This window comes from Aethina tumida, chromosome 1 (assembly GCF_024364675.1).
Source record: "Aethina tumida isolate Nest 87 chromosome 1, icAetTumi1.1, whole genome shotgun sequence".
NCBI classification, from domain to species: Eukaryota; Metazoa; Arthropoda; class Insecta; order Coleoptera; family Nitidulidae; genus Aethina; species Aethina tumida.
The window spans coordinates 79,025,285-79,052,238 of NC_065435.1; the positions used below are offsets into that span (position 1 = coordinate 79,025,285).

At 31.3% G+C, this 26,954-nt stretch overlaps 6 protein-coding genes across 6 annotated transcripts; 2 read left to right on the top strand and 4 right to left on the bottom strand.

Moving 5' to 3' along the window:
* Positions 1-2,601: 2,601 nt before the first annotated feature.
* Positions 2,602-3,840, bottom strand: LOC109608495 (uncharacterized). Its single transcript, XM_020024939.2, has one exon. It carries the CDS (start codon positions 3,817-3,819, stop codon positions 2,674-2,676), a length of 1,146 nt encoding a protein of 381 aa, XP_019880498.1. The 5' UTR covers positions 3,820-3,840; the 3' UTR covers positions 2,602-2,673.
* A 5,993-nt stretch (positions 3,841-9,833) lies between these two features.
* On the bottom strand, positions 9,834-10,413 carry LOC109607685 (actin-like). Its single transcript, XM_049961085.1, is given in 2 exon segments — positions 9,834-10,035; positions 10,037-10,413. Coding segments are annotated over 2 exon segments (570 nt in total). The 5' UTR covers positions 10,405-10,413.
* A 124-nt stretch (positions 10,414-10,537) lies between these two features.
* Positions 10,538-13,999, bottom strand: LOC109607793 (UPF0764 protein C16orf89 homolog). The gene is made up of 4 exons (XM_020024289.2): positions 13,566-13,999; positions 13,363-13,517; positions 13,100-13,307; positions 10,538-10,559 (listed from the first exon to the last, which is right to left on the bottom strand). The coding sequence occupies exons 1-4, from the start codon at positions 13,997-13,999 to the stop codon at positions 10,538-10,540; spliced, it is 819 nt and encodes a 272-aa protein (XP_019879848.2).
* Positions 14,000-14,486: 487 nt separating this feature from the next.
* On the bottom strand, positions 14,487-15,583 carry LOC109607900 (UPF0764 protein C16orf89 homolog). The gene is made up of 5 exons (XM_049961094.1): positions 15,453-15,583; positions 15,266-15,388; positions 14,977-15,220; positions 14,762-14,922; positions 14,487-14,713 (listed from the first exon to the last, which is right to left on the bottom strand). The coding sequence occupies exons 2-5, from the start codon at positions 15,324-15,326 to the stop codon at positions 14,487-14,489; spliced, it is 693 nt and encodes a 230-aa protein (XP_049817051.1). The 5' UTR covers positions 15,327-15,388; positions 15,453-15,583.
* Positions 15,584-15,990: 407 nt separating this feature from the next.
* LOC109608861 (L-xylulose reductase) lies at positions 15,991-16,934 on the top strand. The gene is made up of 4 exons (XM_020025417.2): positions 15,991-16,075; positions 16,137-16,217; positions 16,267-16,756; positions 16,807-16,934. Exons 1-4 carry the CDS (start codon positions 16,024-16,026, stop codon positions 16,916-16,918), a joined length of 735 nt encoding a protein of 244 aa, XP_019880976.1. The 5' UTR covers positions 15,991-16,023; the 3' UTR covers positions 16,919-16,934.
* A 3,764-nt stretch (positions 16,935-20,698) lies between these two features.
* LOC109608453 (protein 5NUC) lies at positions 20,699-25,044 on the top strand. Its single transcript, XM_020024896.2, has 3 exons — positions 20,699-20,963; positions 22,344-22,561; positions 23,549-25,044. The coding sequence occupies exons 1-3, from the start codon at positions 20,843-20,845 to the stop codon at positions 24,941-24,943; spliced, it is 1,734 nt and encodes a 577-aa protein (XP_019880455.1). The 5' UTR covers positions 20,699-20,842; the 3' UTR covers positions 24,944-25,044.
* Positions 25,045-26,954: the final 1,910 nt, after the last annotated feature.

Here is a 26,954-nt window from a genome sequence, read left to right on the forward strand (position 1 = left end):
TTTTTAATTCTGAAAAAGTTTAATAACGTTAATTATTTAAAAATTTTAATAAAACGAAGTTTCTCTTCTATTTTAATTTTACATTTCAAGTATTGTATTGTTGATTTAAAAATAAAAGAACCTTCTATTTTCCTATTAATTTATTTTAAAATATTTCGAAGAATTTGGTTTCCTCCCAAAGTTATCAGAATTGATGTTGGTTATTCGCTGTTCGTTCAAATATTTATTTAATTCTGAAAATTTAAAATAACGTTAATTAATTAAACATTTTAACGAAATGAAGTTTCTCTTCTATTTTAACTTTACAATTTCCCTATTTTCCATAATTTCATTTCATATGAAGACAAATCATCACTACAGTTAGTCCATAAATTCCATACGGTCTCCTCGGCATTCCATCTGCCATATGTCGATGATTTTTTCAAACACGGTCGCTGCAGTAATACATTCAAATTGTTTTTTCTGGATTTGGATAAGAATTCGTTTACTTATTGCCAGTTAAAGCTGCGTTAGGGATTACGAATCTTGGTTAAACTTGGGAAAACCACATTTTTTTTTTTTAATATTTATACCACAAATGTTTTTATTGATTTTACTCAGAAAATGATAAAACTTTTCTAAAGTATTTCTAAGATAAAAATAATGACGAATTCGTTTTAAAACATTTTAATAATACATATTATATTTATCCACCAATCTTTATCTAACAAGTAAATTTATTTCAATTATGATAAATCGTTCTAACTCATTGTCAGGTGTAGTAAATGGCAATAAAATGAATTTCAACAATTTATTAAAGTCATCATAATAATTTAGATAACGAATAAAAAAAAATTATTTTTACTCATTAATATTTAGTTAAACGCGTGTTAAATATGTTATTTGTATGTGACTCAACTTCTGTAAGAAAAAAAATAATGTAAATTATTAGTTTCTGTATATATAAAAAGGCGAATATCACACGTGAAGAACAAATGTAGGGATGGATTCTCCCCCGCTGCGTTGTCACCCTCCGAGTTGGACATGTCCCCGGGATTTGTCATCCCACGTATACACTGACGTCAGTCTTTAACCGTTTAACAGGTTTATATGCGATGATTAAGTTTCTAAAGCTTGAAGATAATTAGGAATTTTATCATTTCGTTATGCAATTTTTGCTCAGTCATCGTTTCTATGAAACTTTCACAAAGACATCGACCACGGAAATCGATCGAAGCGGTTCGGGTGGTAGAATTGAAACGGCGCGACCTGCAGCAAGGTTTTCACGGTGTGCAAGTGTAATCCGATGACTAACGCCAGACGGAACGCACACATGGACAGGAACAACGTCTGCAACGGAGGCTGACGGTACAAGAATGCCTGTCTGCCTGCTTGCCTGCTTGCCTGCTTGCCTGCTTGCCTGCTTGCCTGCTTGCCTTTTTACCAACGGATCGGACTTGACACGCTTCGAAAGTCGCATTCTAATTTACTGGAAACTGATTTATAATCAGCAGAGAATTAACATTAAAAACTTTATTTGCTAATGATTGGAATAAAACAATTCAAATGTTTTCTGAATGGATGAATGATTCATGTTAGAAAGAATCACCAAATAATATTGTACTTATTACATTTTATATTTGCGTTTATGAGTCATATTTAGGTAGAATGAATCTAAGTCGTTTAAGTTTATAATACTGTTGTTAAGTTACTGAATTGGTTTGTATACAGTTTTTAAATTATTTTTAAATAAAAAAATACTTTAATAAATAAAGAATCAACTGTATTTTTTTAGTTTTTTAAATTTTATTGGTTCTGAATTAAAAATAAATGAGATGATTTTACCATTTAATAATTATTATATACATTTTTCTATTTTATAACAATATTAAACAAAATTCATTATAAATGTTACCTTTAAAATGGTTAAAAAGAATTTAAAAAATAATTAACTAGCGATTAATACTTCAAAAAAAAATTGAATGTGTTTCTATTAACACTCATGAACGAATGGTTTTTTAAGAGACATAATTTAAATTTACATTCAAAAGATGCAATATGATTTTTGAAAAGGTTTCTGCCGCAAACATTTCAATAACAGTTACAATATTATAAAGATTGATCGGGAAAAGTGACCATTACAAAAGATATTTGTACAGTTTCTTTGCCATTTTACATTCCATTTATGGTGATTCTTCGAAGAGTCATGCATATACAAATATACAAAACGAAAGCGATAAACGGCCCATTAACTACTATCAGCGTTTAACAACACAATGCTGTTTTTATCGTTGATGACTAAAGTAACAGTAGTCGACAAAGAATTTCATTTATCTCGAGCAACAGACTTATTATCGGTTCTGGGCTCCGATTCACAGACGCCCAATCATCTGCACCGGAAACTCGAAAAATTTAGAACATCATCCGTACCAAAACAAATAAAATATTGATTGTCGAAAACTGAATCGATTGAAGGGAAATAATTAAACAGATGAATCACCGAACCGTATTGTTATTCGAGTGGCGTTTTAGGGGATGAAGTGACCACGTCGGCTGACTCATTTTATTCGAATTGGGGTAGGGCAATACACATTGTCATTGTCTGGTACGGAATACAATGCATTCCACTTTTGTCTCAACCGTTTATTTATTTTAGTTTCTTATATTTACAGGATCAAAATAAAAATAATTAATTTAGAAACATTTTTTGTGGATAAGACTAGCACCGTGTTCGTTGTATTCTTCCTTGGTAAACCAACTTTCCTCAAATGTAGACAAAGAAGCCAAAATTGAACCTCCAATCCACACGGAGTACTTCCTTTCGGGAGGAGCGACTATTTTAATCTTGATATCTTCAGCAACCAAAGAGGTGATCTCTTGGTGCAGACGTTCGGTGATACCGTTGAAGAGAGTAGAACCACCTGATAACAAAATGTTAGCGTACAAATCTTTACGGATGTCGACGTCGCATTTCATGATGGAGTTATACAAGGTGGTCTGTATACCGTCGACCTCGAGACCCACTCTGGTCGGTTCGAACAAGGCTTCCGGACACTGGATACGTTCCTCGCCGATTTTAAGTTTCTGACCGTCTGGCATTTTGTACTCTTCCAACACGCTCTCATCTTTGTTCTTTTTGGCTTGCTCGTACTTGTCGAGTTCCGAGTAATAGTCCAACGCGACGTAGCAGAGCTTCTCTTTGATGTCCCTCACGATTTCCTTCTCGGCAGAAGTAGTGAACGAGTATCCGTGCTTAGCCAAAATTCTGACGAGGAGCTTAGTCAAGTCTCTACCAGAGAGGTCGAGTCGTTCGATAGCGTGCTCGCTACAGAAACCTTCGAAAATAGGTACGGTGTGAGTGACACCATCTCCGGAGTCCAGCACTACTCCGGTAGTACGACCAGAGGAGTACAAAGCGAGGATGGCCTGAATGGCGATGTACAGCTTCGGACTTTGGAAGGTTTCGAACATAATCTCCACCATTCTTTCGCGATTTTGCTTGGGATTTAACGGGGCTTCGGTCAAGAGGACCGCGTGTTCTTCGGGCGCGACGCGTAACTCGTTGTAGAAGGTGTGGTGCCAGATTTTTTCCATGTCGTCCCAGTTTGTAACGATACCGTGTTCGATCGGGTACTTGAGGGAGAGGATGCCTCTTTTGCTTTGGGCCTCGTCTCCGACGTAGCATTCCTTCTTTCCCATACCGATCATCACGTCCGTCAGTTTAGGGAAGCCCACGATCGATGGGAACACGGCACGGGGTGCGTCATCGCCGGCGAAACCGGCCTTACAGATGCCGGAGCCGTTGTCGATGATTACTGATTGGACGTCTTCTTCGTACATAGTTCTTGTTTATTAGCAAAACTGTAACACAAGAAAAATGGTTGAAACTTTAAAAAATATTATACTACCATTATATTATTATCATTATCTGTGTAACTTCTATAGATGGTGATGGGTGATTTAACTATAAAATTTAAAATGACTTAAGAGTTTGTTTCTTGATGATGTAATAAGTTATATGAAAGTTATAAAATTTAATTTAGAACTGAATAATATTATTTTAAATAAAAAATACTATAATTCATAAATAATAAATAAAAAATCAACTATACTACCATTATATTTATAACTTTATCTGTAGATTTTAGTGATTTTTAAAAAAATTAAATTGATTTAAAAATTTGTTTCTTGATGATGTAATAATATAATTTGAAATTATCAAATCAATTGATTGATTTAATTAGTTTGTCACAATTTAACAAGTCATATTTAAAAGACTATTTACTTTAGGAGTAAATTGTAAAAAGAGATTCAGTATTAAATAATATAAATAAAAGAAAAAACAATAAACTTACATACAATATTGTATATTTATAAAATAATTTGTATTTGTATTTTTTGTTCAAGGTTAAGTACCTGGATATAAATTCATAATGAACCTAATTATTGTAGATTGTAGATCCAAAAACCTATCTACATGTAGGAAAAGAAAAAATATCGAATTCGACTATATATATATATATATATATATATATATATATATATAGATATATAGATATATAAAATACTGTATATGATTTGGAAATAAAATATACAATTGATATTGATGAAATTATCTGACATACCTGAGCAGGTGTAATTTTTGTCACTGACTCTCTTGAACTGATTAAAAATTTATTGACAGTATGTATATTATTTTATCAAATTGATTATCTTATTATATTTTGACACGTTTTATATTAATGGCATATATTATATATAATTTTATTTATGATAATATGATGAATAAAATAAAATACAGAATTATGAAACAACAACTTTGCACTAGAAACTTTGCACTGGACATTTTCTAAAGTTTCTACAGAACCCAAACAACAGTAGAACAAGAGATTTACTGACCGCACATCAAGATTAAAACGAGTCAAAATATTGGTCGTAATTAAAAAAAACACTTACCTTAAAAGATCAAGGTATCGGTACTAACTGAAATGCTTTTTCTAAATATTATACTCTTATATGACTGGATTATCTATAAGATAATTTAACGCTTATAAATCACATGAGTGCGACTTTCTTTGATTGCATTTATCGATTTGTGGATATATTCTCATGTTTTTTTCTCAACAGTCCTTTATACAGTAGGAAAAACGTTTAAGACATCATGCACGACAGAGACAGCAGAAGTTAGCCCCTTAGTGAGAGACTTAGTGTCTCTATCGTACGTGATGTCTCTCTCAAGATTCGGGTGGATCAATCTCTTTTGGTACTGTATATTAGCGATTTGGAATTATTGTTTTGTTTTTTATTTTTAATTTTAAGTAAATCTGTGATATTAATTAAGATCTTTAGACTTTTGTTGTTAATTTATTCAAAAATTATTTAGTTAAATAGATAATTTTTGAATAAATTGTTTTTTATTGTTTACATAATTCTTGCATTAGATGTTAAATGACAATTAGTTGTTTGTATTAATAAAAATCTGAAATGTAATCAATCTGATTTTGATAATTGAGTGCACAATGTTGAATAGATTTAAAATGTATCTGTAAAATGTATCAAATTATCGATGATTGATGTGAAATATATTTATTTAATAAGATTAATTAAATTTTTCCATATCTTTACAATACGATAAGATTTTATCGAATTTATAAAAAGTGCACAGTAGTTAGACGCACATAATCATTTTCATATTCCTAAATATTAAATGTGTAAAATTTAAATCAGAAATAAAACGTATTTTCAATGAATGTCTTCCCATTAAAATTTTAATGTCAAGTTCAGGAAAGGCAGAATTTCAAAAAATTCCGTTCGGGAAACAGATGCTGGGCATTAACGGTCAACGCCACAGTAAAAATTCAAGATCGTGAATCGCGAGAGAACGCGTCAGCTGTTTGCGGTGTCAAGGTCCACTTAAAAGGCGAGAAATTTCGGTACGATCCTCGAAACCGGAAACGGAACGATTGTTTGTTCTCCTAATTATTCTAGTAAAATTTATAATTGGCCTGGGACCATTAAAAAAGCTTGCCCGCTTTCTGTTTGTAGACGGCTGACGTGTATACTAGTATAAAGTGTAATAAAATAAATTGTTTGTTGTGTACTTGTTGTTATCGAGCTATTGTCGATTTAAACGGTCCTGTTGCGTAATAAGTTGCGTAAACTGAAGTCCTTGCTAATTAATGGGGTTTACAATCAATAAATAATGATGGCCATAAAGTCCCAAACTTGGGTTTGCCCACACACAATGCACGGCCAATACCACAAAATGGTACTATAACTATTGTGATGTTCCCATAAATTCAACAATGGGTCATTTTATTGTATTTGTAAAATTGTGTAGTAATTTTCTAGCATCCAATCACATATTCTAAAGAATCATGTACATGATGTACATATACGGTATTATATTTTTATGGTATTTAACTTTGCTCTTTCAACCATCATTTAATCCCAACTGCAATGGCAAATCTTGCGCCATTTAAGAGTTTTATCTTTTTACAGTTCTTCAAATCATACTATTATTAACTACCCTTTAACTATCTTAAGTAATTATTTTGAATGAAAGAGGGAGAGACCACGATATAAGGTTGAAATGGCGTAAAATTAAGATAAATTTCCTATTAGTTTGAATATGCCAACGGACTTTCTAAAAATGCTAAGTGTTTGTTGGAACAATGCCAAAGATAATGAATTAGTAAATTGGGTTAGTTCGATAGCACTTGACCTTACGCGAAGGTTGCCATTGACTTTAATAATAATAATAATTCGCAAAGCTGATTCGCCTTAAACAGCAAATAATATCTAATTAATATATCGTAACGTACGAATAAAACAGTTAATAATGCAACAATTGCAGCAGGAATGCTGTATTATATGGACAGTTAACATATATTTATTTATATTTATTTATCATTAAAAATAGCTGATGATTCATAAATTATTTATCGAGTCGATATCAACAGTTTGTATGCGACAATCGGTTTTAATTAATGTATGAGCTCATATAATCCAACATATGCTATATAATTTCACACCGTATTTAACACATTTTTTGTGTTATGAGTGAATCTCCATTATGAATGTATCTTAATGATTTCCTTGTCATGTTTATATTTCCTTCGAAAAATTTGGGACACAAGTTTCACATGTAACCATAAAAGACAGTCACTTATGATTGACAGGATATTGTAAATATGTTCGAAGTAATCGTTAATTACCGAAATTCATTCGACTTTGTTCTATCATTTGTGGTAATGTAGAAATTCCATTATCAATTAAATGGTGGTCATATCTACAGGAAATCCTCCCAGGAAACCAAATAATGAGTAAGAGATAAAAAATCTTCCTCAAGTGTTTCGACAATTGCTGCGTCAAGAAGAGCGTTATGACCAAAAATTTAGGAAAAAACGGGTTTTAAACGATCGTTCACGTTCGTCATTTATCTGTATAAATGACGAATTGTGGGCTCTTGTTTAGGAGTCGATATATCCAAGACGTTAACCTTCTTACGAATATGGTCCGTAGTGTATCACACATTTTGTAATCGTACGGACCACTATATTTGGTTGTTCAGATATGCAGCTTGGGGTCTCTCAAAAGTGAAAGCGAACGTGACCATTTTTCTATTTTCTCCTCACCTGATAAAATATGATTTTTCGGATGCGCTTGTGGATTTAGTGTTCAGTTTAATTAACTATTTAATTAAGTTGATCGTTGCTGTGTAAATTTTATTGTCAATTTACGTAATTAATTACGCTAAACAACAACAGTAATTATTAATTAGGAATACATTATATCCTCTAATGTTAAATTCATGTAACAACACAACGTTAAACCGCTGATAAAACAATCAGAGCGTTCCGGCAAGTAGTCCCGATTTCACCCCGCCTCACTAAAATACCGATACCGATACGGTCCTGTTTCGATCGCAGATGCTCCCGTTTTCATGTATTTGGTATGGAAACCGCTGCCAGTTCGTTACCATATTTGAGCCGTCATGTGGTCTCCTTTTCGCAGCCTTCTGTAGTGATTTTTTAATGGCAAAGTCGACTGCATCGTTTTAAATTACGGGTTTTGTAAAACGATACTATAATTGGCAAAATCTACTTTTAACGGTCTTACTGATCGATGATTCGAGGATAATATTAATTAATTTTGCACGGTTTTATGCTGCATAAATATTTTGAAATAACAGCGAAACTGATTAATAAATATTAATATATAAATAATATAAAAAATTATTAAAAAAAAAGTACACGAATAATGTTATCAGAAATTTCGTAGAAAAGTTACTGATACTGATGAAACAATTGACATTCATCCTCCTGTTAAGAGAGAGAGCGATACCATCGAATTCGTTTCGTCGTTAAATAATTCATTTCCCATAATGGCGAATTCAATAACACTACTATATCAGTACAATACCATGAAACGACACAATCCTTTAAATGGTTTTAATATTATATCCTCCATTTATAGACATTGTTTCGGCAGCAACTGCAATTTAAACAGTTCTGTCGCCAGACATTCCTTATTAATTAATGAACATAAGATAATATTGTTTCACGAGGTTGATAAGAATAATAACAAGTCTTGAACACGTAACAGATAAGTCACAGCATAACCATATATGGTCATAATTTCGCTTGGTGATTACTGAGAATAGATATAAAATAAAATTGTCGATTTTAGATCGATAACAGTTAACGCGAGACTGACACATTTTCTCATAATATAAGAAAGAGGAATACGTTATAACCGTTGCGGATTCACGCAGGTTAAGGAACTTTTATATAACCGTTTATGTGTGGCAATACCTGCACAATGTTAATTATACAAGAACGTACAACTGGTTCTCAGTTAAATGTAATTGTCACAAAAATAGTGATCGATTGGGTGAGAAAAATTACGAGAATTTTGCAAAAATAGCAAATAAAACTGAATTAACTGATTTTTGAATTGAAGTGGTCGCGTTCGAGTGTGCTTAATCCTTTCTATTTTCACATATCGCCGTTAATTGGAACAAGAGAACTGGTGTAAATAAATTTATGGGCCTTTGTATTTCGAAGCGACAAGAAAGTTTTATCAATGGATCGTCTTAAAATTGTTCCATTCACTGTTCGCGTTTCTACATTGGAAATGTTTTATTGTAACTATCTGTGACTGTAACTATACGTTAGAAAAATAAAATCATTTTTTGAAAAGATTAAATATTTCTCTCATAAATTATTACAAGTATCTAAATGATCCTGTTTCTTCAACATTTAATATTCGTGTATTTTGTGGTTCTCAAGTGTTATTCGTAATTCATAGAAAATGCGTATTGTTTTGTGTAATAAACAAGAGCATTCAAGATAAGGTATTTTTTCTTTATCCTTTCTGAATTAATTTTATGGGTCATAATTTTTTATTATATTTGATGTAACAATAATAATTGTTGGTGGCAATTTGACAAAACATTAAATCCATAATAATCCAAATATGAGGAGAGACGGCGAGGATAAATATAAATAAAATATCTCTTGTAGCTTTCGAAACATCCTTCGATTAAAAAAAATTGGATGATTTTAACCGAGGAAAAAAAAAATAAATATAAATACAGAATAAATAACAAAAATAGAGACATATTTAAATTTAGAAACATTTCCTATGAACAATAGTAGGACCAGATTCATGGTACCCTTTTGGTTTTGTGATCCACATTTGTTGGAAGGTGGAAAGAGATGACAAGATGGAGCCTCCGATCCACACGGAGTATTTTCTATTCGGGGGCGTCACAATTTTGATCCCCGTCGTAATGGGGGCGGCATTAACCATTTCCCTTTGCATACGATCAGCGATTCCAGTACATGGTATTACCGACAGACAAAACGATATTGGTTTATGAAGTAATCAGTCAAATCCCGACCAGCCAAATCAAGACTCAGAATGGCGTGGGAGACGGCGCAACCTTCATAGATTGGGACAGCATGAGATGCACCATCTCCAGAATCCATAACGATACCTGTGGTACGTTCGGAGGCGTATAACGAGAGTACAGCCTGGATGGCTATGTAGCCATGTATGTACATGGCGGTTAGCTCTTGGATTTAATGGCGCTTCGGTCAAAAGAACTGAATGATTTTCTGGAGCCACACACAAATTTTTGTCGAAAATGTGGCGCCAGATCTTTTCCATGTCGTCCCAGTTTGTTACGATACCATGATAAATTGGGTATCTCAAGAAGAGTATATCTCTGTGGTCGCTCTGGGCTTCATTACCAACGTACGAATCCTTTTGGCCCACGCTGACCATGACGCTTTGATTTCTGGGACGTCCGACGATGGATGGGAAGCCGGCACATGGTGTATCGTGTCCAGCAAAACCTGCTTTGCACTTACTAGATCCATTATCAATTACTAAAGAAGTAATGTCGTCGTCACACATTTTGATTTTGCTTAATGAAATAAACTTATTTTTAAAATAAATTAATAATGCAATGTAACGTGTTCAAATAATACTTACCACTTAATTCAGCTCTAAGTCAATAGTTATTTTTACATAACAGCACACATTTGCTTTAATATGAGATGATTGTGTATCTGAAAATCGATATCCCAATTCACAATTAATCGTGTTCTCTGCAAAAGTAAAAAGAAATAGAAATCATCGAAAAGTCTCCAGTAACAAGTAGCCTACGTTAGGTTGTGGTCGAAAAAGCGGTTCTATTGAAACCTGTTAATTTTTCTACTAAAATAACAGGTTGGTATTGCGATCACTTAGTTATAAAATAACAGGTTCAGAAATAACAACCCATCACTAGATGCTATCTGTTATCCAATCGGATTACCAATTAACATATTAAAATAAGTCGAACTGTACATCCATTGAAAAGGAAGAGTGAAGGAACCAGTCGAAAAAAATCTACCTGTTGCCGTTTTAACAGTCTCCAGTCGTCCAAATCTGCATATAAAAAAATTACGACCTTGGACGTAAGTTCGACGGTCATTGGCGGATGGAGAAAACGGTCGCATCGTTTGAATTTAAATTTTTTCATCGGTCATAACAGGAAACATAAGACCATACTCAAGATACATTCAAAAGCGGATGTACACGGTTGGTTAGGAGACCAATTGTTTTTTCATCGACTGCAATGAATTCCAATGCATTTTGACTAGGTGATAATATGTATTTCATTTAATTTAGATAAATTTAATAATATATTTGTTAATCGACAATTCCTTTGAGAAAATACACCAAAATATAACCGTACGTTTCCTGAACGATGCGGTTAAAGACACGATCAATTTCCTGCATAATTTTTTTATTAATTAATAATTTAATATGTGATTTCGATTAGTCAATTAATTTAAGAAAACGGAGCGTTACACCGACACGAAATTTCGCTTCGTCTTAATTATACGAGTTAACAATTAACAACAGAAAACCGTTCAGATTTCTTAATCTTTATTCTAAATTATTTTATATGTTATTTCCGCAATAAAAATTATGGAATTCACTATTGAATTGTTGACGCTTCAAGTTTATGTGCCAAGGAGTGCATATTTTTATATAAGGAACGATATGTTGTTTTATTGACCTAAAAGCGTTTCTTAAGGTTATTTACGGTTATTTCGTTTAAATTACTTTAAACTATTACATATTTTTCGTAAAAATATAATTTTATTAAATTTTAAATATTTATTATGTAATATTTAATAATATTCATTTGTAATATTTATTTTAAGATTCATTCCTTTTGTTAATATAAATGATCTAACGTATTTTATGACGTAAGCTTCGTAGTAAACAAGTCGTTAGCGACATACGTTAATATGTAGATGAATTTTTATTATTTCAAAATTATTATCTTAGCCAGGAAAATGTAAATAAGTGACTTTATTCACTTTGAGTGAATTTTCCGATATATTATATTTAAAATAAAATTCTAAATTTACTTTCAAATTTTACCAAAAAGGAGAAATGCTTTTTAAAAATTAAAAATTACAAAATGATGTAATTAGTTTTCTTTGCTCTAAACTAATGCGATTATGCCTCCGGTTTATTGACAATAATTGTTATTTAACGAATTCCTATTAGTAGTTTTTCCATCGTAGTAAAACTTGGAAAGCATGGGAGTAAAACCATTCATGAGTCTGTGACTCACCTAGCAATTATTCGATCCATTTGTACCTATTCAATTTTGACCTTGTGCTTCTTAATTATTTCAATTGCAATTTTTATAAATCGTTCAGCAAATATCAGGCAGTTCCTCAGGGATTCGCTGAGGGTCCGTGAGCAAGGAATGCATTTTTTTGGAATGTGTCATGGACGTTTTTCGATACATGGAATACGAAATGAGTGTGTGAAATAAACACGGCTGACTCACTTCACATTCAATTTGGTTTGACTTTTGGTTAAGATAAATATGCTGTGACTAATTGCAAGGCGGAAGGAAGTTTTTATAAACGTTCAATACTACGAAATTTTTGGTGCGCTGTACTAATTTTGTTTCACTCTTGTATTGTAACAAATTTATTAACAACAATTTCTATATTTGCATTTTTTTTATTAATAAATAATATAATACACAGCCGCAAAATTTACTACTAATATTAAATATTAATTTTGATTCACCCTCGTATTGTTATAAAATTTTTAATTATTTACATCTGTTTTTAAATAAAATTTATTTGATTTTAATAATAATTAGGACATATTTAATTCAATCATATTTTTCTTTATTTAATTTTTTGTATCAAAATTTAGAGGAAATAATTTTTGTTTTACTTGATTATATTATATTAAAGATTAGATATATTATATAAGATTATATATTACCCACATATATTTATAAGTAAAACATTTATTTATCTGTCATAAAATTTAATCTAAATGCTTTAACAATATTCAATATTTGCAACTTCTGACATCTGTCGAATTATATTTAAATCTACAAATAAAATATATCCCGTATACTATGCAACCAATGGTGCATAGTATGATCTATCTATGCATACTCACATCATCAAGCGTATTAGCTATGGTATATATATATATATATATATATATATATATATATATATATTTATTTATATATACTGTATATAATGTATTATAAAATATATACATTCACAACAACAATAAAAATCTTAAATAAATTGCTAAAACACCGGACGCAAGCCCAGTACTATGGTCAGAACATCCAAAATCTATAATATTACTGGTCCTTTTAGAAAAATCTTCTGCTAAGCTTTTAAAGCAACCCTCTGCCTCTTGCCAGCTCAAAATTTCCTTTATCCAAGTACTATTCATGAATTCAGCATAACCTTCTGTACCACACAATAATACTGCAATTAAATTTGTTTGTTTTGATTTTAAGATTATTCTATTATTCGACGCTACCTTGTTCCAAAAACTTATCGTGATATGGATAATGTAGCAGGGCGCTAGTTTTAGCTTCCTTGTAAATAAGTGAACAAAAGTGATTAGTGTAGTACCTCTTAGAAAACTGTTTCAACAAACACCCTTTCAATTCAACAATTTGCTGATACAATAGCCTAAAAAACACATTGAATACAATTTTGCAAGCATAAAAAATTAAGTACCTGTGCGTCAGTAAATATCCAAAATCACTTCTCAAACCCAGCATCATTTTTTGGCAAAAGGGACTGACGAAACACTCGGTATTTCGCTTGGAAAACAGCAAAAGTTCAGAGATGCAAACATCTGTTTGTATCCCTTCAAAAATCGCTGATCTGTCTTTTAAAATGTCAGAGACAGTCCAGTTGTACGTTCCCCAATTTTTGATCTGGCCATACTGAAACGGTTTCACATGTTCAGTCCAGTTTTTCGGAGTCAGCAGCACAGATTCGACTGCAAAATGTAAAATTGGAGCATTTTGATAATCTTTTATTCGATTGTTCTTACACAGCAGCATTTTAGGAGGAGTTTTCGGCAAAAACGGCATCACTTTTTGTCTGATCGTCACACTCTTATTTATGAGCATAAGAAGATACTTCTGAAAATATTCGTCGGTCATTTCGTCTAGAGCAACTCTAAGATGAGCTAAAAAATATTACTTCAAGTGAAGATATTGTGTTAATTCTTTTAGATACCTTCAGATAAAGTTAATCCGAATATTGCATCGATGTTCATGTTATGATGGTATTCATCCATAAAATTAAGAAGGAGTTCGAGTTTTTGAGCCACTGGAAGCACATATGTGGTATTTATTGATATTAAGTACAAATGCAAAATTAGCAGCTGTTTTAACATTTTGGTTGTGATGGAGTGAATAAAACGCAAATGGGATAGATAACGTTTATTATTTATTCTGGACTAAATAATTGTATTATTTTGTGAGTTATATAGATAGATAGATAGATAAATAATTGATTATGATTAATTCTTGTGTACTTATTACAGTCCTTTATAGATACTCCATAATAATAGTAATAATAACTATAAAATAAAATAAGCTTTTTATTAATATATTTATTTATACACTTATACGATTAAAATGTGCATCAGTATTTGAATTGTTTCAGTGCAAAATTATAGTAGAGACTTAACACAGCTGCTCCAAGTCCTGTTGTATGATCCGCACAACCGTCTTCTAAATATTGTATGTTCCTTTTTCTTTTCGAACCAGGAAATGCATTAAAACAACCGGAATTATTTTGCATTTTTAAAATAAAATTCAAGTATTTTCTTTTTAAGAAATCTTGGTAACCTTCATAGCCACAAACGACAACTAAAATTATAAATGTATTAAATTTATTAAGAATCAGTTTGTATTTACTTTGTTCCAAAAATAAATCGAACAATTGATGTAACTTATTTGCGTGATCTGCTGCTTCTATTTCGTTGTAAATTCTATTGCAAAGATTTTGTGTTTTGTCTTTGTAAATAGATTGGTTAATTAAACACTTTCTACCTTTTAAAAATTGTAATAGCAACAATCTAAAATATATTAATATGAGTAGTCAATTCTGGCATTTTCGAATGGGCTGTTACTTGTGTGTAAGAGAATAATCTACCCCAGATTCAACATTATTAAAATAATTACTGCAGTTTTTGTTCAAGTTGCAGAAATATAAATCTTGTTTAATGTCTGTTTGGTGGATTATATTTTCAAAGCAGAAATCTGTTGAAAACTTTACAGGGTCAGTATTTTCCCTTATTTTAACGTTGTTTTTTTTAAGCTTTTGAAAAATTATAGATTTCATCCATACATTATCATCCAGAATATTCTTGGCCACTAAAATCAAACAATTAGTTTCTATAAATTCAATAAAATTCTTACTTAAATTGGTGGAGTTGTCTAGCATAAATCTAGTCTTGGTAGTAACAATTATATGATCCATTTTGTTTATGAGATCAATTAAATAATCATCATTCTTATTTCGAATCAAATCTTTCAAAAAAACTACAAAAAAAACACACACCCGCAGATAATATTTAACGGGAAAAACTAAAATATATTTGTTTACCTTTGGCAAAAACAACCCCCAAAACACAATCAATATTAACCACATCCTTTTTGTTATTAATATAATTCAAACTTCTTTCGATACCATTATAAATAATTTTTTGCGCCTCCACAAAAACTAACAACGCAACAAACAGCTTCAGACCCTTAAACATGACTGCAATCCCGCGTTATTTTTCAACTTTATATTCATTTTCTACAGGTGAAACAGTGGTGTACAATCAAATTTTTTTACGAATTCAAATGTATCTAGAAGTGTTTTAACTACGTCAATGGAACAACTCGAGGGTGTAATATCGCAGCGAGGATAATCCTCCACATAAATCCCAATTTTAAATGTACAACCGCGCTAATCCTGGAAATTTGATTCTACTGTTTTTTTGTCCATGAAAATTACATCAAAATTACAACACGATACAAATTTGAGGCAGTAAATCATTATCTTATCCGCTCGTAATGAAGATTTATTTAGCATTTGAAGCGCTACGATTAGTGATTAACGTGACCTTGTTTATAAATATGTATGGAACGTTGTCAGTAGATTAAACGAAACCATTGTGTCAAGAAGTGCGATGGAAATCAATTTTAAGGGTAAACGTGCTTTGGTCACCGGTGCAACTCAAGGCAAAAAAACATTAATATTATTATAATTATAATTGTTTATGTTTGTTTTTATTATTAACAGGCATTGGAAGAGATATAGCGGTACAATTACATAAATGCGGTGCCAATGTGGTGGCGGTTGGAAGAAATCAAGAACTCTTAAGTAAAACATTACGATATCATTAAATTATTATTAACTAACGATTTTACAGAATCATTACAGAAGGAATATTCGAGTATCGAGATTATCCCTCTGGATCTATCGGATTGGAAGGCTACAGAGGCTAGTTTATCCAACATTGGACCGATAGATTTGTTGGTTAACAACGCAGGTTTAGCCATTTTAGAACCTTTGACTGAAGTCGTAGAATCTCATGTCGACAAACTGTTTGACATAAATGTGAAGGCGTTAATTCACGTGACGAAACTAGTAATAAAAAATTTGCTAGCTAGAAATGTCCCAGGTTCAATTGTGAACGTTTCGTCCCAAGCTTCTATGGCTGGACTGCTCAACCACACAGTTTACTGCGCTACCAAAGGAGCGGTGGACGCCTTCACCAGGGCAGCAGCGTTGGAATACGGGCCAAAAGGCATTAGGATCAATTCGGTGAATCCGACGGTGATTATGACCGATATGGGGAAGTTGGGGTGGTCGGATCCTAAGGTTTCTGAGCCAATGATACAAAAGATTCCTTTGAAAAGGTGATTTACTGGTTATGATGGAATTGGGGTGGTAACATTATTTGTTTTAGGTTTGGGGAAGTGCACGAAGTGGTGGATGCTGTTCTCTATTTGCTAAGTGACAAGTCCAGTATGATTACTGGAACGACATTGCCAATTGATGGAGGATTTTTGGCTTGCTGAAGCTTGTTTTGTGATAAAACAATGATCAAATGATATCGATACTAGCTATATATAAATATTTGAAATACAAAATAAATAGTAAATAATTACAATATTAATATTATTATATAAATTAAACTAACCCAATCAAAAGTATAATATTTAATTTATTGGAATTATAAGAATAAATTTACAGATTTCTGAATGTATAAATTGGTAATATGAGACATAAGCCACAGATGGCAGTTTGATAAACGTTTCTCAGAGGGGACACACCGAATGGTCGAAAAGGTCGGAGCCGATCGGGTATCTTTGGTAAGCACGAAATCTAATCAGATAGGACGTCCGTTATGTAAGAGCATGTTTAGCAATAGCGATTAAAGGAAATCACAGATACCTATTCTGGATATTCTATGGCCTACTCTTTGATTTTAATCCGTGTGTTTGATCTACGAGGTGTCATCAGGCCAACGATTAAAGTTTAACCTAAAAATATTCTATATTCAAAACAAACAATTCTAATAAATATCTGTTAAGAATCTACAACTGATTATAATTAGTAGTAAGTTTTATATATGTATGAAATTTATTAAATAATATTTATTATTTAATTACTTTTTTTGTTCACTGTAGTGCACTCTACATATTTTAGCATTTATGTACAGCCGATTTTAAGAGATTCCAAAGTGGTTTACTACAATAAACAACAGTTATGGATTACTAAGGAAGAAACATATACATGAAGATTTAGGTCTAATCTCAAGAAATTATACAGTGTCAAAAATGATGAACGTGTCTACTCGCGAATTGAGACGGAACATCAATACCCCTTTGTAAACAAAAAAGAGAGATATACATTCAATTATGTGGGCGGGCCGGACTGACTGGAGGGGATCATTTGGTTTGGCTGCGTTTAGCATGCGGTTCGTCTCCGCAGACGAGTCGGTGTCTTTGAACACCTTATTTAATTGTTTTTAGTTTTTTTTTTATTTATGCATTTATTTATTTTATTTAATTTTTGGGATACATTTTTATTTTGAAAAAAAAAGTTTATTTTTAGAATACTTATTTTTGTTTTTGATATACCTAACCTACGCATATGGAGAGTTACTAAATGCATTCGCAAAGATTAATTTATATTGTGCGCCAGCGCGCACCAGCACGGCGCATTGTCTCTGAGAGTGGGGATTTCTACTACAGGGCAAAATTTTACTCTCTTTGTCGTGCATCCATCTCTTACAACATCTAGACACGGAGAGCATTTTTCGCACTGTATATGACGGATTAGTTAGTATTAGTGAACTTACATTTATGCCTTTTATTTGGTGGATTTTCTAAGTATAGATTATTTGATGTTGATGTTTTTCATACATAGGTTAGGTTATAGGAAAGAAATAGCTTTTTTAATATCTGACGGTTTAATTAATTTATAAACAATTCAGTCAATTTATGAACAAACTAAATTTGCACATAAACTTTAACAAATAATTACTTGCAAAATGAACCATAACCATTATATATTAGGACAATATCAAATGGGTACAAAATTAGGTGTTTCAATATTATTAATTGTTAATATAGATTAATATTTTAAAAATAAAATCAATTATTTTCAAACATTTCGTTCTATGCAGCTAAATTTTTTTTCCATCATAGTTGTAATAGTAAGAGTATTATTATATAATTGATAAACTGTAATATTGTTCTCTAGATTTAACTAACTACTTATAATAATCTATCTCAATAAAACTCTATTAATATGAATGACAAAATTGTAAGATAAATTATTAAAATATTTATTATTTTCATTTTAAATAATTACTTTCTGAACAGTACCACTAAGTTTACAAATAAATAGAAAGTAATTTATATAAATAAAAATATTACATTAAACAACAATCTTTGTTAGTGTCTTCAGAATAAACTGGTTATTTACTTATTTGGTAACAGATGAAGTTTAGTTACATATTTTATGTTTCACTATTTAAATAAATTAAGGTTTTTAACATCATCATAGTAATATAATACTTCGTTAGATTCGTTCTAAAAATTGAATAGTTTTAATAATTCATAAGTATAATTTTAACTAATATCCATATACATTGTTCACTTCCTATGATATCTTTGTGACATTTACTTTGTGTTACATTTCTCCATTTCATAATTTAATTAAGGTTTTCGATGTTGTTGTCAAAATATTACTAATATTGTTGCTAAAAATTTAAATATGTTTAATACATTAGAAGAATAATTTTAAATTGTGTATATACACTTCCTGTGATGTCTTTGTCAAATTTTCTAATACTAATATTGAGAAATATTAATACTACTATTGAGAAGATAACATGCATGTTGAGACTGTGATATATTGTACGTATGCTACATCTTTGTACATATTACACTGAATACATCTTAAAATTAAAATATATAAACCTCTATACACATTTTTATTGTAAAAGATAGATATTCATTTACACCAAAAAATTATAAAACACGTTAATATTTATGTACCAATTCAAATTTTACTACTAATAATTTAATAATGCAAAAACCATAAGAATATCACATTTATTATAAAGTTTGAATACTCTGATGTTGCAAAATGAACGAGTCATTATTTATAATATTTGGTGGGCAACCCTAATTATTTATAATTGGCGGTTGATGTTGTGATTTTCAAATTAAATTCCTGTAGCCCGTCCCAGCTGCACGTTCTTGCATGAGCATGCTCACGCACGCACACCTGTGACATCAACTCGGATGCCCTCGGATATTTCCGTTTCGAGCATTCGACATTTCGAGCATTAGGTATGTAGCCCGTTTCAGATACTTTCATGTATTGGAGGTTTGCACATTATAAAAATATGAATATGACAATATAATAATTGTTATTATACATCAATTGTAACGTGTGATAAAGCTATAATTAATTTTCTACAAAATCGTACAAACAATTTAAATTTATCAATATAATTATGAAATAAATGTTCATAAAGCAAATATTTAAAGATTGTACATTTAATCACTCATTAATTTCAATGTAAAGTTTCCATAAATACATATGGTGTGTGATATAATTTGTTTGTTTTTATGAAGGATCTCATATATGCGTGAGAGAAAATAATTTATACATACATTAGTTCATATCATATTTCTTAATAATCTTAAGGGAAATATATATTTGAAATACAATATTTTAATAATTTCCTCAATTGCTGATGTATTTAATACAACACATGTCTGGATACGTTCTTAAAATAAACACTATATTTGTTATTATCATAAGTGCTTAGTTAAGTTTTATGGTTTGTTCTTTAATAAATATTAAATTTATTTTTATATTTAAGATTACAATTTGCGTTTGTGGGAATTATTTTTTAAAATCAATTCTAGTAACATAATTTATTGTTGTTTTTATGGGAATACGGATATATTTCTCGAAATTTTATTATGAAAGCAATTAACACTTTAAATACAGTACGAACAAAAAGAATTGCCGATATTTTGAAATTTATATATATATATATATATATATATATATATATATATATTATAATAAGTGTCTCGTTTTAATTCACCATTGAATAAATAAGTAATTTTAAATACAACATTCATTTTGATTCCTTCTGGGAAACATTATAATAAATATAAGTATAGATGTACTTTTTTATTGGTGCTATAACACGACAGTCCTGATTAATATATCAAATCTTCAAAATCTTCTTAATCGCCTTAAAGCAGCAATAAAACGTCACAAAAGCAAATACAATAGCACAGATTCATTCACACCATTAAACTAGCCACACCAAGTTTGCTTCGCTTTCAAACGAGCCAGGTCGGTGGTTCAGTGCGATTCCTCGTTTATTCTCGAGTGGTCGCTCAACGTTTCCTTTTTATTAAATATCTAACATTATCTTTAAAAGTGAGATTGAGTCTTGAACAGACATGTTGAGGAGTCTGGTGTTGGTGGCGGTTTTCGCCGTCGCTTTTGCCGAAGACTTGCAACTGGTGCTGTTGCACAACAACGACATGCACTCCAGGTTCGAGGAGACGTCCAGAAATTCCGGTAAGGTATCCATTTTTTACATTTGTATTTTAAATAATTACAAAACTATTGTTAAGAATTCAATGTATTTTATTCAATATTAATATTTAATTTCTTTCTTATAACAACAACTTGTTTGAAATTCTAAGAAAAAACTAACTAAAATATTCTATTTATGTAAGGTTTATTTTTTCTAAGCATATCTATGTTATGTTTACTTAAGAAATTTTTAATGTCTTAAAATAGTTTACATTAACCTATTTTAAAAATAAATCTACAGCACTAATTTAATTTTAATAGCTAATGATTATTTAAAAATTTAAAATGTAGTATGTGTTTGTTAAGAATAGATTATGTTAGGAAGAAAATTAATGTTTAGACGTTACATATTTGTATTAAAATTAGCTTCGAACACGTTTATCAATAAACCTGATCAAAAATACACTTTGTCACTACGAATAAATTAAATTGTTACAAATTGCTATGAAATCAATTGACACAAATAAGTAATAATGCTTTTGTTGCAATGTGCGAATATTTGATTACGTTTATCATTTTTCCATTGTCACTTAAAAATATGATGTAAACTCATAATATTTAATAAAACGTTTGGAAATATAGAATTAATAAAGTTGAAACAATAACTGATAAAGAATGTGTTGTGATTACCAGGGAATGTATGAATAATATTTAAAAAAAGTCAGCACGATTTATCTATCAATCTTGAATTCTAAATATTTCCTACACACTAAAGTACAGTATTTCATTGCGTTGTATTTTTTACACAGCAAAAACAATTTCTGTCTAATCATTAATTATAAAATTATTTCTTCATACTTTCGTATAAACACAAAACTAATCTGTGATCGAATACGTTATCCCCAAATTTATAATCAAATTTTATTGACCTCGATTTAAAGAAAGTTTTTGGAAAGTTTAATAAAAGCCGACAGGCCAAAATTGCACCAGCAACAAGTTGCTTGAAAACTTCTCTAACCACATACAAACTTTACGTGTTTTCCGACTGGGAAATTGTTTTGTTATATACATTAAATGTCACTAAACTATATAAACAATATTCAAAACCTTGAAACATCAAATTATAACTTTTATCTCATTTAGTCTTAACCTGAATTATCTCGACAAAAAATGGACGATAATAAATATAATTGTAACGTAATTTGACTATAATTATTTTTCTATTTCTACATCAACAAGGTGACATATAATTATTTTATTACATTTCTACTAAAACGGTCAAATAAATTTTTAATGCACGCGAGCATGCTAAAAACAATAAATTGAATCAGCATTATAAATATTTATTACCCAATCAATTATTTATGTTAATTAATATTATATTATTATTCCATATTATTTATGTTATATTATTAAATTTAGGAACATGTCCTGAAGATCAGAAAAACATCAGCTGTTACGGAGGTTTTGCCCGTACCGGGCACATAATCAGGCAATTTAGGGAACAGGCGCAAAAAGGAAATATCCCGAACGTCCTGTACCTGAACGCAGGCGACATTTACACCGGCACGTCTTGGTACAGCGTCCACAAATGGAAGATCTGCGCCGACTTTATGAATATACTGAAGCCAGACGCCATGGTGAGTCAATTCCATCAATCAGAACACAATATGGAACGTTATATCGGTGTCCTCGAGACGTTTTGTAATTTATTTAGCTAATTGGAAATTTATCTAAACTTTAACTTAAGTTTTATATTATTAATCGCTTGTTATTCATATATGAGGTACTGTGCTTAATCTAATCTTATTTTACTTAATATAAATGTTATAAAAATATTAAAAGAACCATTATATTATACAACTTACTTACATTTAAAATTAATTTGTTATTATATCTATCAAATGTAACATCTCATATTATTTATTATGAGGATTTAATTTTTCAATGAAACTCTTTGATGTTTTATTCGTTACAGCTTTTGCAATGTTTTAATAGTACGTTGTTTAATTAATGGCAATAGTAAATCACATGTTTTTGTGCAATTAAAGTCATATGTAAGAATATGTGTTGTAACTATAAATAAGATGATGAAGGGTCTTTAATTTGTATAGTAAAAACAATGTTGGGGTCGGTTTTATAAATTGAAATGAAATTTATTTTGAATAATGTTAAAGTATATGGTATTATATATGGGGATATTTAATGATATCATATCTTTTGTTAATGTTCCATTCAGGATAATATAATAGGTGTGTTATTTGGCAGTTTGGTAGTTTATTTAATTTTTATTTAAACACAAACTGTTATTATCTAGGACACATTTCAATAAAATCATCGTTTAAATTTGTTAATAGATAAGGGGGGAATTATATTTGGATAATATGATTCGTTACATAATTTTTATTTGATTTATCATTATTTATTTATACATCAATTTCTTAATCATAAACATTCCCACATCTGATGTAGCGCATCATCCTTCTAAAATTATTTACATCAGCACTTAAGATTAGAATATGTTATATGATAAATCAATTGAAAAATCAATAAACAGACCAAGCATGTTATTTCGGTCCAGACATCCCTGTCAGAAATAAAATTAACATCAATATGTATAATTCCAGTCGTTGGGAAATCACGAATTCGACAGCGGACCCCGAGGACTTCTGCCATTCCTGCAGGCGGTAAACTTTCCCGTTCTGGCGGCCAATTTGGAGCTAAGCAACGAACCGGAATTGAAAATCGTTAAAAAATCAGTTGTCTTGGACGTAAATGGAGTACAAGTCGGGGTCATCGGTTATTTAACACCTGACACTGTCCAAATATCTCAAACGCGCGGGGTCATTTTCCAATCTGAAGTCTCAGCTTTGACGAAAGAGAGCGAGAGATTGGACAAAGAGGGAGTGAAGATCATCATTGCTCTGGGACATTCGGGCTTTCTGATGGACCAAGAAATTGCCCGGAAGGTGCCGCTGGTCGATGTGGTGATTGGTGGACATACCAACACATTCCAGTGGACTGGAACACCTCCAGACATTGAAAAACCTGAAGATATGTACCCCAAGATAATTATCCAAAAGTCTGGCAAAAAAGTACCTGTGGTACAAGCTTATGCTTACACTAAATATATGGGTGTATTGAACACGACCTTCAACAGCAACGGAGATTTGGTCAACTTTGTTGGACAACCAATTTTATTAGACCACACTATTCCGCAGGATCAAGACATTTTAAACAATTTGGATCGATACAGGGAAGAAATCAATCAACTGAGCAAGATGGTGATAGCCACGACAAAAGTACTGTTGGACGGTAACGCCAATGTTTGTAGACAAATGGAGTGCAATTTCGGCAACCTACTTGCCGACGCTTTGGTGCAATACGTTGCGTCCTTAACCTCCGGCAAGTTTTGGACGAAAGCTCCCATAGGTTTGGTCAACGGTGGGGGAATCAGGAACAGCATAGAGCCGGGAAACATCACCAGGGCTGAACTGATTGGAGTCATGCCGTTCGATAACAGGATCGTAACGTTAGAATTAACGGGGGCTGATTTGTTGAAAACATTAGAAATTGGTGCTAGGAGTAACGGGGAGACTTCCATGGGTGAGTTTTTGCAAGTTTCCGGATTGAAATACACTGTTGACAGACGACAGCCCCCAATGTCCAGGATTGTACACGCTGAAGCGAGATGCAGTGATTGTTTAATACCCAGGTACAAAACTGTGGATCCGAAACAAAATTACACTGTGGTCACGTTCAGTTTCTTGTCGGAAGGGGGTGACGGGCATACCATTTTAAAAGAAAAAGGTTTTAACAAGCGCATTGAAGACTTAAACGATGTTGATATGGTACACTGGTACTTGAAGAAGTACAGCCCGGTTTATCCAGAAGTTCAAGGACGGATTACGATAATTGAAAAGGACGTTCCAGATTCAGGTTGCGCCCTTATACAGGTCAATTTTAATGTTTTATTTATCTTAATTATAATGATGCTTACTTTTGTTAACTTTATTTCGTAAGGTGTTATCAATAAACTTAGTGTCTGTGATTTTCAACCTGTACAATTTGTAAGACACCAAAAATTAATTCCAATAAAGTGTATGATAATAATTATACTGCATATTTATAAATTGTTTCAATAAACATACATCGAAGGTTAGTGAACAATAAACGTTATGATAACTAATTAAATAGTGTTATTGATAAAAATATTACAACAACAACTTTTCAATATTATTAAAGGTGATGTTCTGTTTCAGTTGTAATATCTATTGTAAAATCTGAGAACCATAAACATACAAGTTCCAAATCTCATTTAAATTTATTTCCCCAAAATTGAAAACGTAGCGAGACAATTTTCCGCAACATGCAATACGATTGAATAAAATGTGACTGGTGTGCAGATAGTGTATTACCAGATTTGCATTAAACGTTGACTGAGTTGCATATTGTGTGCGCGCATAAGTCTGTAAAAATATGCATGATTCGTTGCATGGATAAAACGCAATCCAATATACAAAATCCATGCCATTATTTACATTTTTTTGAGCACTGTCTATCTATTATATTAGTGGTTAATTGTTGGTATATTCGTATTGTTTTAATAGATGACAGCACTCTATGCACGTTGTTATAGGCAACCAATATATAAGCATTGTGTGATCCGATGTGCCACTATAAACTTCTTTTGTGCATTGTGCATTGTAAGAATTGCGGGGAGTGAAATGTGGTGTAAATTGATATGAATATCCCGCGTCCATCAATTGATGGACCCGTAGCTCGAACGGGCTCAGTCATCCCGAGAGAAACAAACGCTAACGATCTAATAATAGATGCCAGATGTTCCCCGAACGGTTGTGTCAGTTTGTGTGCCGTACAGTTGTTCACGGTGTGGGCAAATAGGGTAACGATTTTCTAGGAGCCACCCTCCGTTAATAAACCGAGAGACCATATTGTGCGCTTACACGGTTTCGTTTTCAGTTTACGTTTGGCACTCGACTGATTGATTTTGTGCTTTGACTCTCAAATAATCGATGGAAATGTTGCCCGATAACGAAATACAAGCAATCGCGACAGATAACTGTGCACCAAATGAACAGAAATCCAAGTTGGCGTGGCAAGTTTTGGGGAACGACTTGAGGAAACGCCACATCGAAGATTTAACTGCTGAGGAATTGAAGAACCTGATCAGATTTGCCTTTCAAGGACCCGGCTTGATTTATTCTGATGTACGAGAACATCCCCAAAATGATAAATGAGTATAAATTGTGACTGTGTTCCAATCAAGAAGTGTAATATGTAATTAATATTGTTTCTAGTCCTAAAACCAAATTGAATGAGACAAATTATGTTTAAAATATAGGTTAATTTAGGTTAAGTGATGTGTAAATTCTAGTCTGTAAAATGTTAGATATTTGTATAATATAGTACAAATTTATTTTCTGAAATAAAGTTTCATATTAAATATACAATATTTTTGTTTTCTTATATCTATATTATAACGTTTTTTATATAGATTGGACGATAAGAATACGGTATCGGGCTAATAATTTCAGGACATTTTGGTACTCATAAGATACTTCAAATCTTTATCTGTTACCCTTCCTGAATAAATAAAAAAATACTGAAAATCAGTAAAAATTGTAAATCGATTGACCGGATATGTTTTGGGGGATGAGGGTAGCTTCTAGGGGAAAAAAATAAGAACTATATCTGTTCATAAGAACCTTACAAAAACGAGGTTATTTTATTAATTTTGATTTTTAACCATGTTACGATAACGATAAAAATATGAAATTATTTTTTTGAATTCCTCATTCAATTTTCGATGAAATTATGAGCTTCAGGAATTTTTTAAAACGGTACGTCACATTGAAAAAAAATAAAAATCGATTTTTTGTTGAAAAATAGATTTCTTTTTATGATTTAACTCTTGAAATGATAAAATACAGAACTTCTGCGATTACTGTACTAGTGAAAAATACAGAATATGTTAAAATAGGAACACTCATAAAAAAATAATTGTTTTTC

Bases quoted from the DNA above. Each gene is read 5' to 3' on its own strand.
- LOC109608495 (XM_020024939.2), bottom strand. From the start codon at position 3,819: ATGTACGAAGAAGACGTCCAATCAGTAATCATCGACAACGGCTCCGGC.
- LOC109607793 (XM_020024289.2), bottom strand. From the start codon at position 13,999: ATGACCGACGAATATTTTCAGAAGTATCTTCTTATGCTCATAAATAAG. The intron at 13,308-13,362 runs GTAGCGTCGAAT...ATTTAATTGCAG, and splicing joins CGATAAGTTTTTGGAACAAG to TATTATTGTGTGGTACAGAA. The intron at 10,560-13,099 runs GTTGTTGTGAAT...ATCGATTTTCAG, and splicing joins ATTTATTTAAGATTTTTATT to ATACACAATCATCTCATATT.
- LOC109607900 (XM_049961094.1), bottom strand. From the start codon at position 15,326: ATGGATCATATAATTGTTACTACCAAGACTAGATTTATGCTAGACAAC. The intron at 14,923-14,976 runs GTAACAGCCCAT...AATATATTTTAG, and splicing joins GATTATTCTCTTACACACAA to ATTGTTGCTATTACAATTTT. The intron at 14,714-14,761 runs GTAAATACAAAC...TTATAATTTTAG, and splicing joins CGATTTATTTTTGGAACAAA to TTGTCGTTTGTGGCTATGAA.
- LOC109608861 (XM_020025417.2), top strand. From the start codon at position 16,024: ATGGAAATCAATTTTAAGGGTAAACGTGCTTTGGTCACCGGTGCAACT. The intron at 16,076-16,136 runs GCAAAAAAACAT...TATTATTAACAG, and splicing joins GGTCACCGGTGCAACTCAAG to GCATTGGAAGAGATATAGCG. The intron at 16,757-16,806 runs GTGATTTACTGG...TATTTGTTTTAG, and splicing joins CAAAAGATTCCTTTGAAAAG to GTTTGGGGAAGTGCACGAAG.
- LOC109608453 (XM_020024896.2), top strand. From the start codon at position 20,843: ATGTTGAGGAGTCTGGTGTTGGTGGCGGTTTTCGCCGTCGCTTTTGCC. The intron at 20,964-22,343 runs GTAAGGTATCCA...TATTAAATTTAG, and splicing joins GGAGACGTCCAGAAATTCCG to GAACATGTCCTGAAGATCAG. The intron at 22,562-23,548 runs GTGAGTCAATTC...GTATAATTCCAG, and splicing joins TACTGAAGCCAGACGCCATG to TCGTTGGGAAATCACGAATT.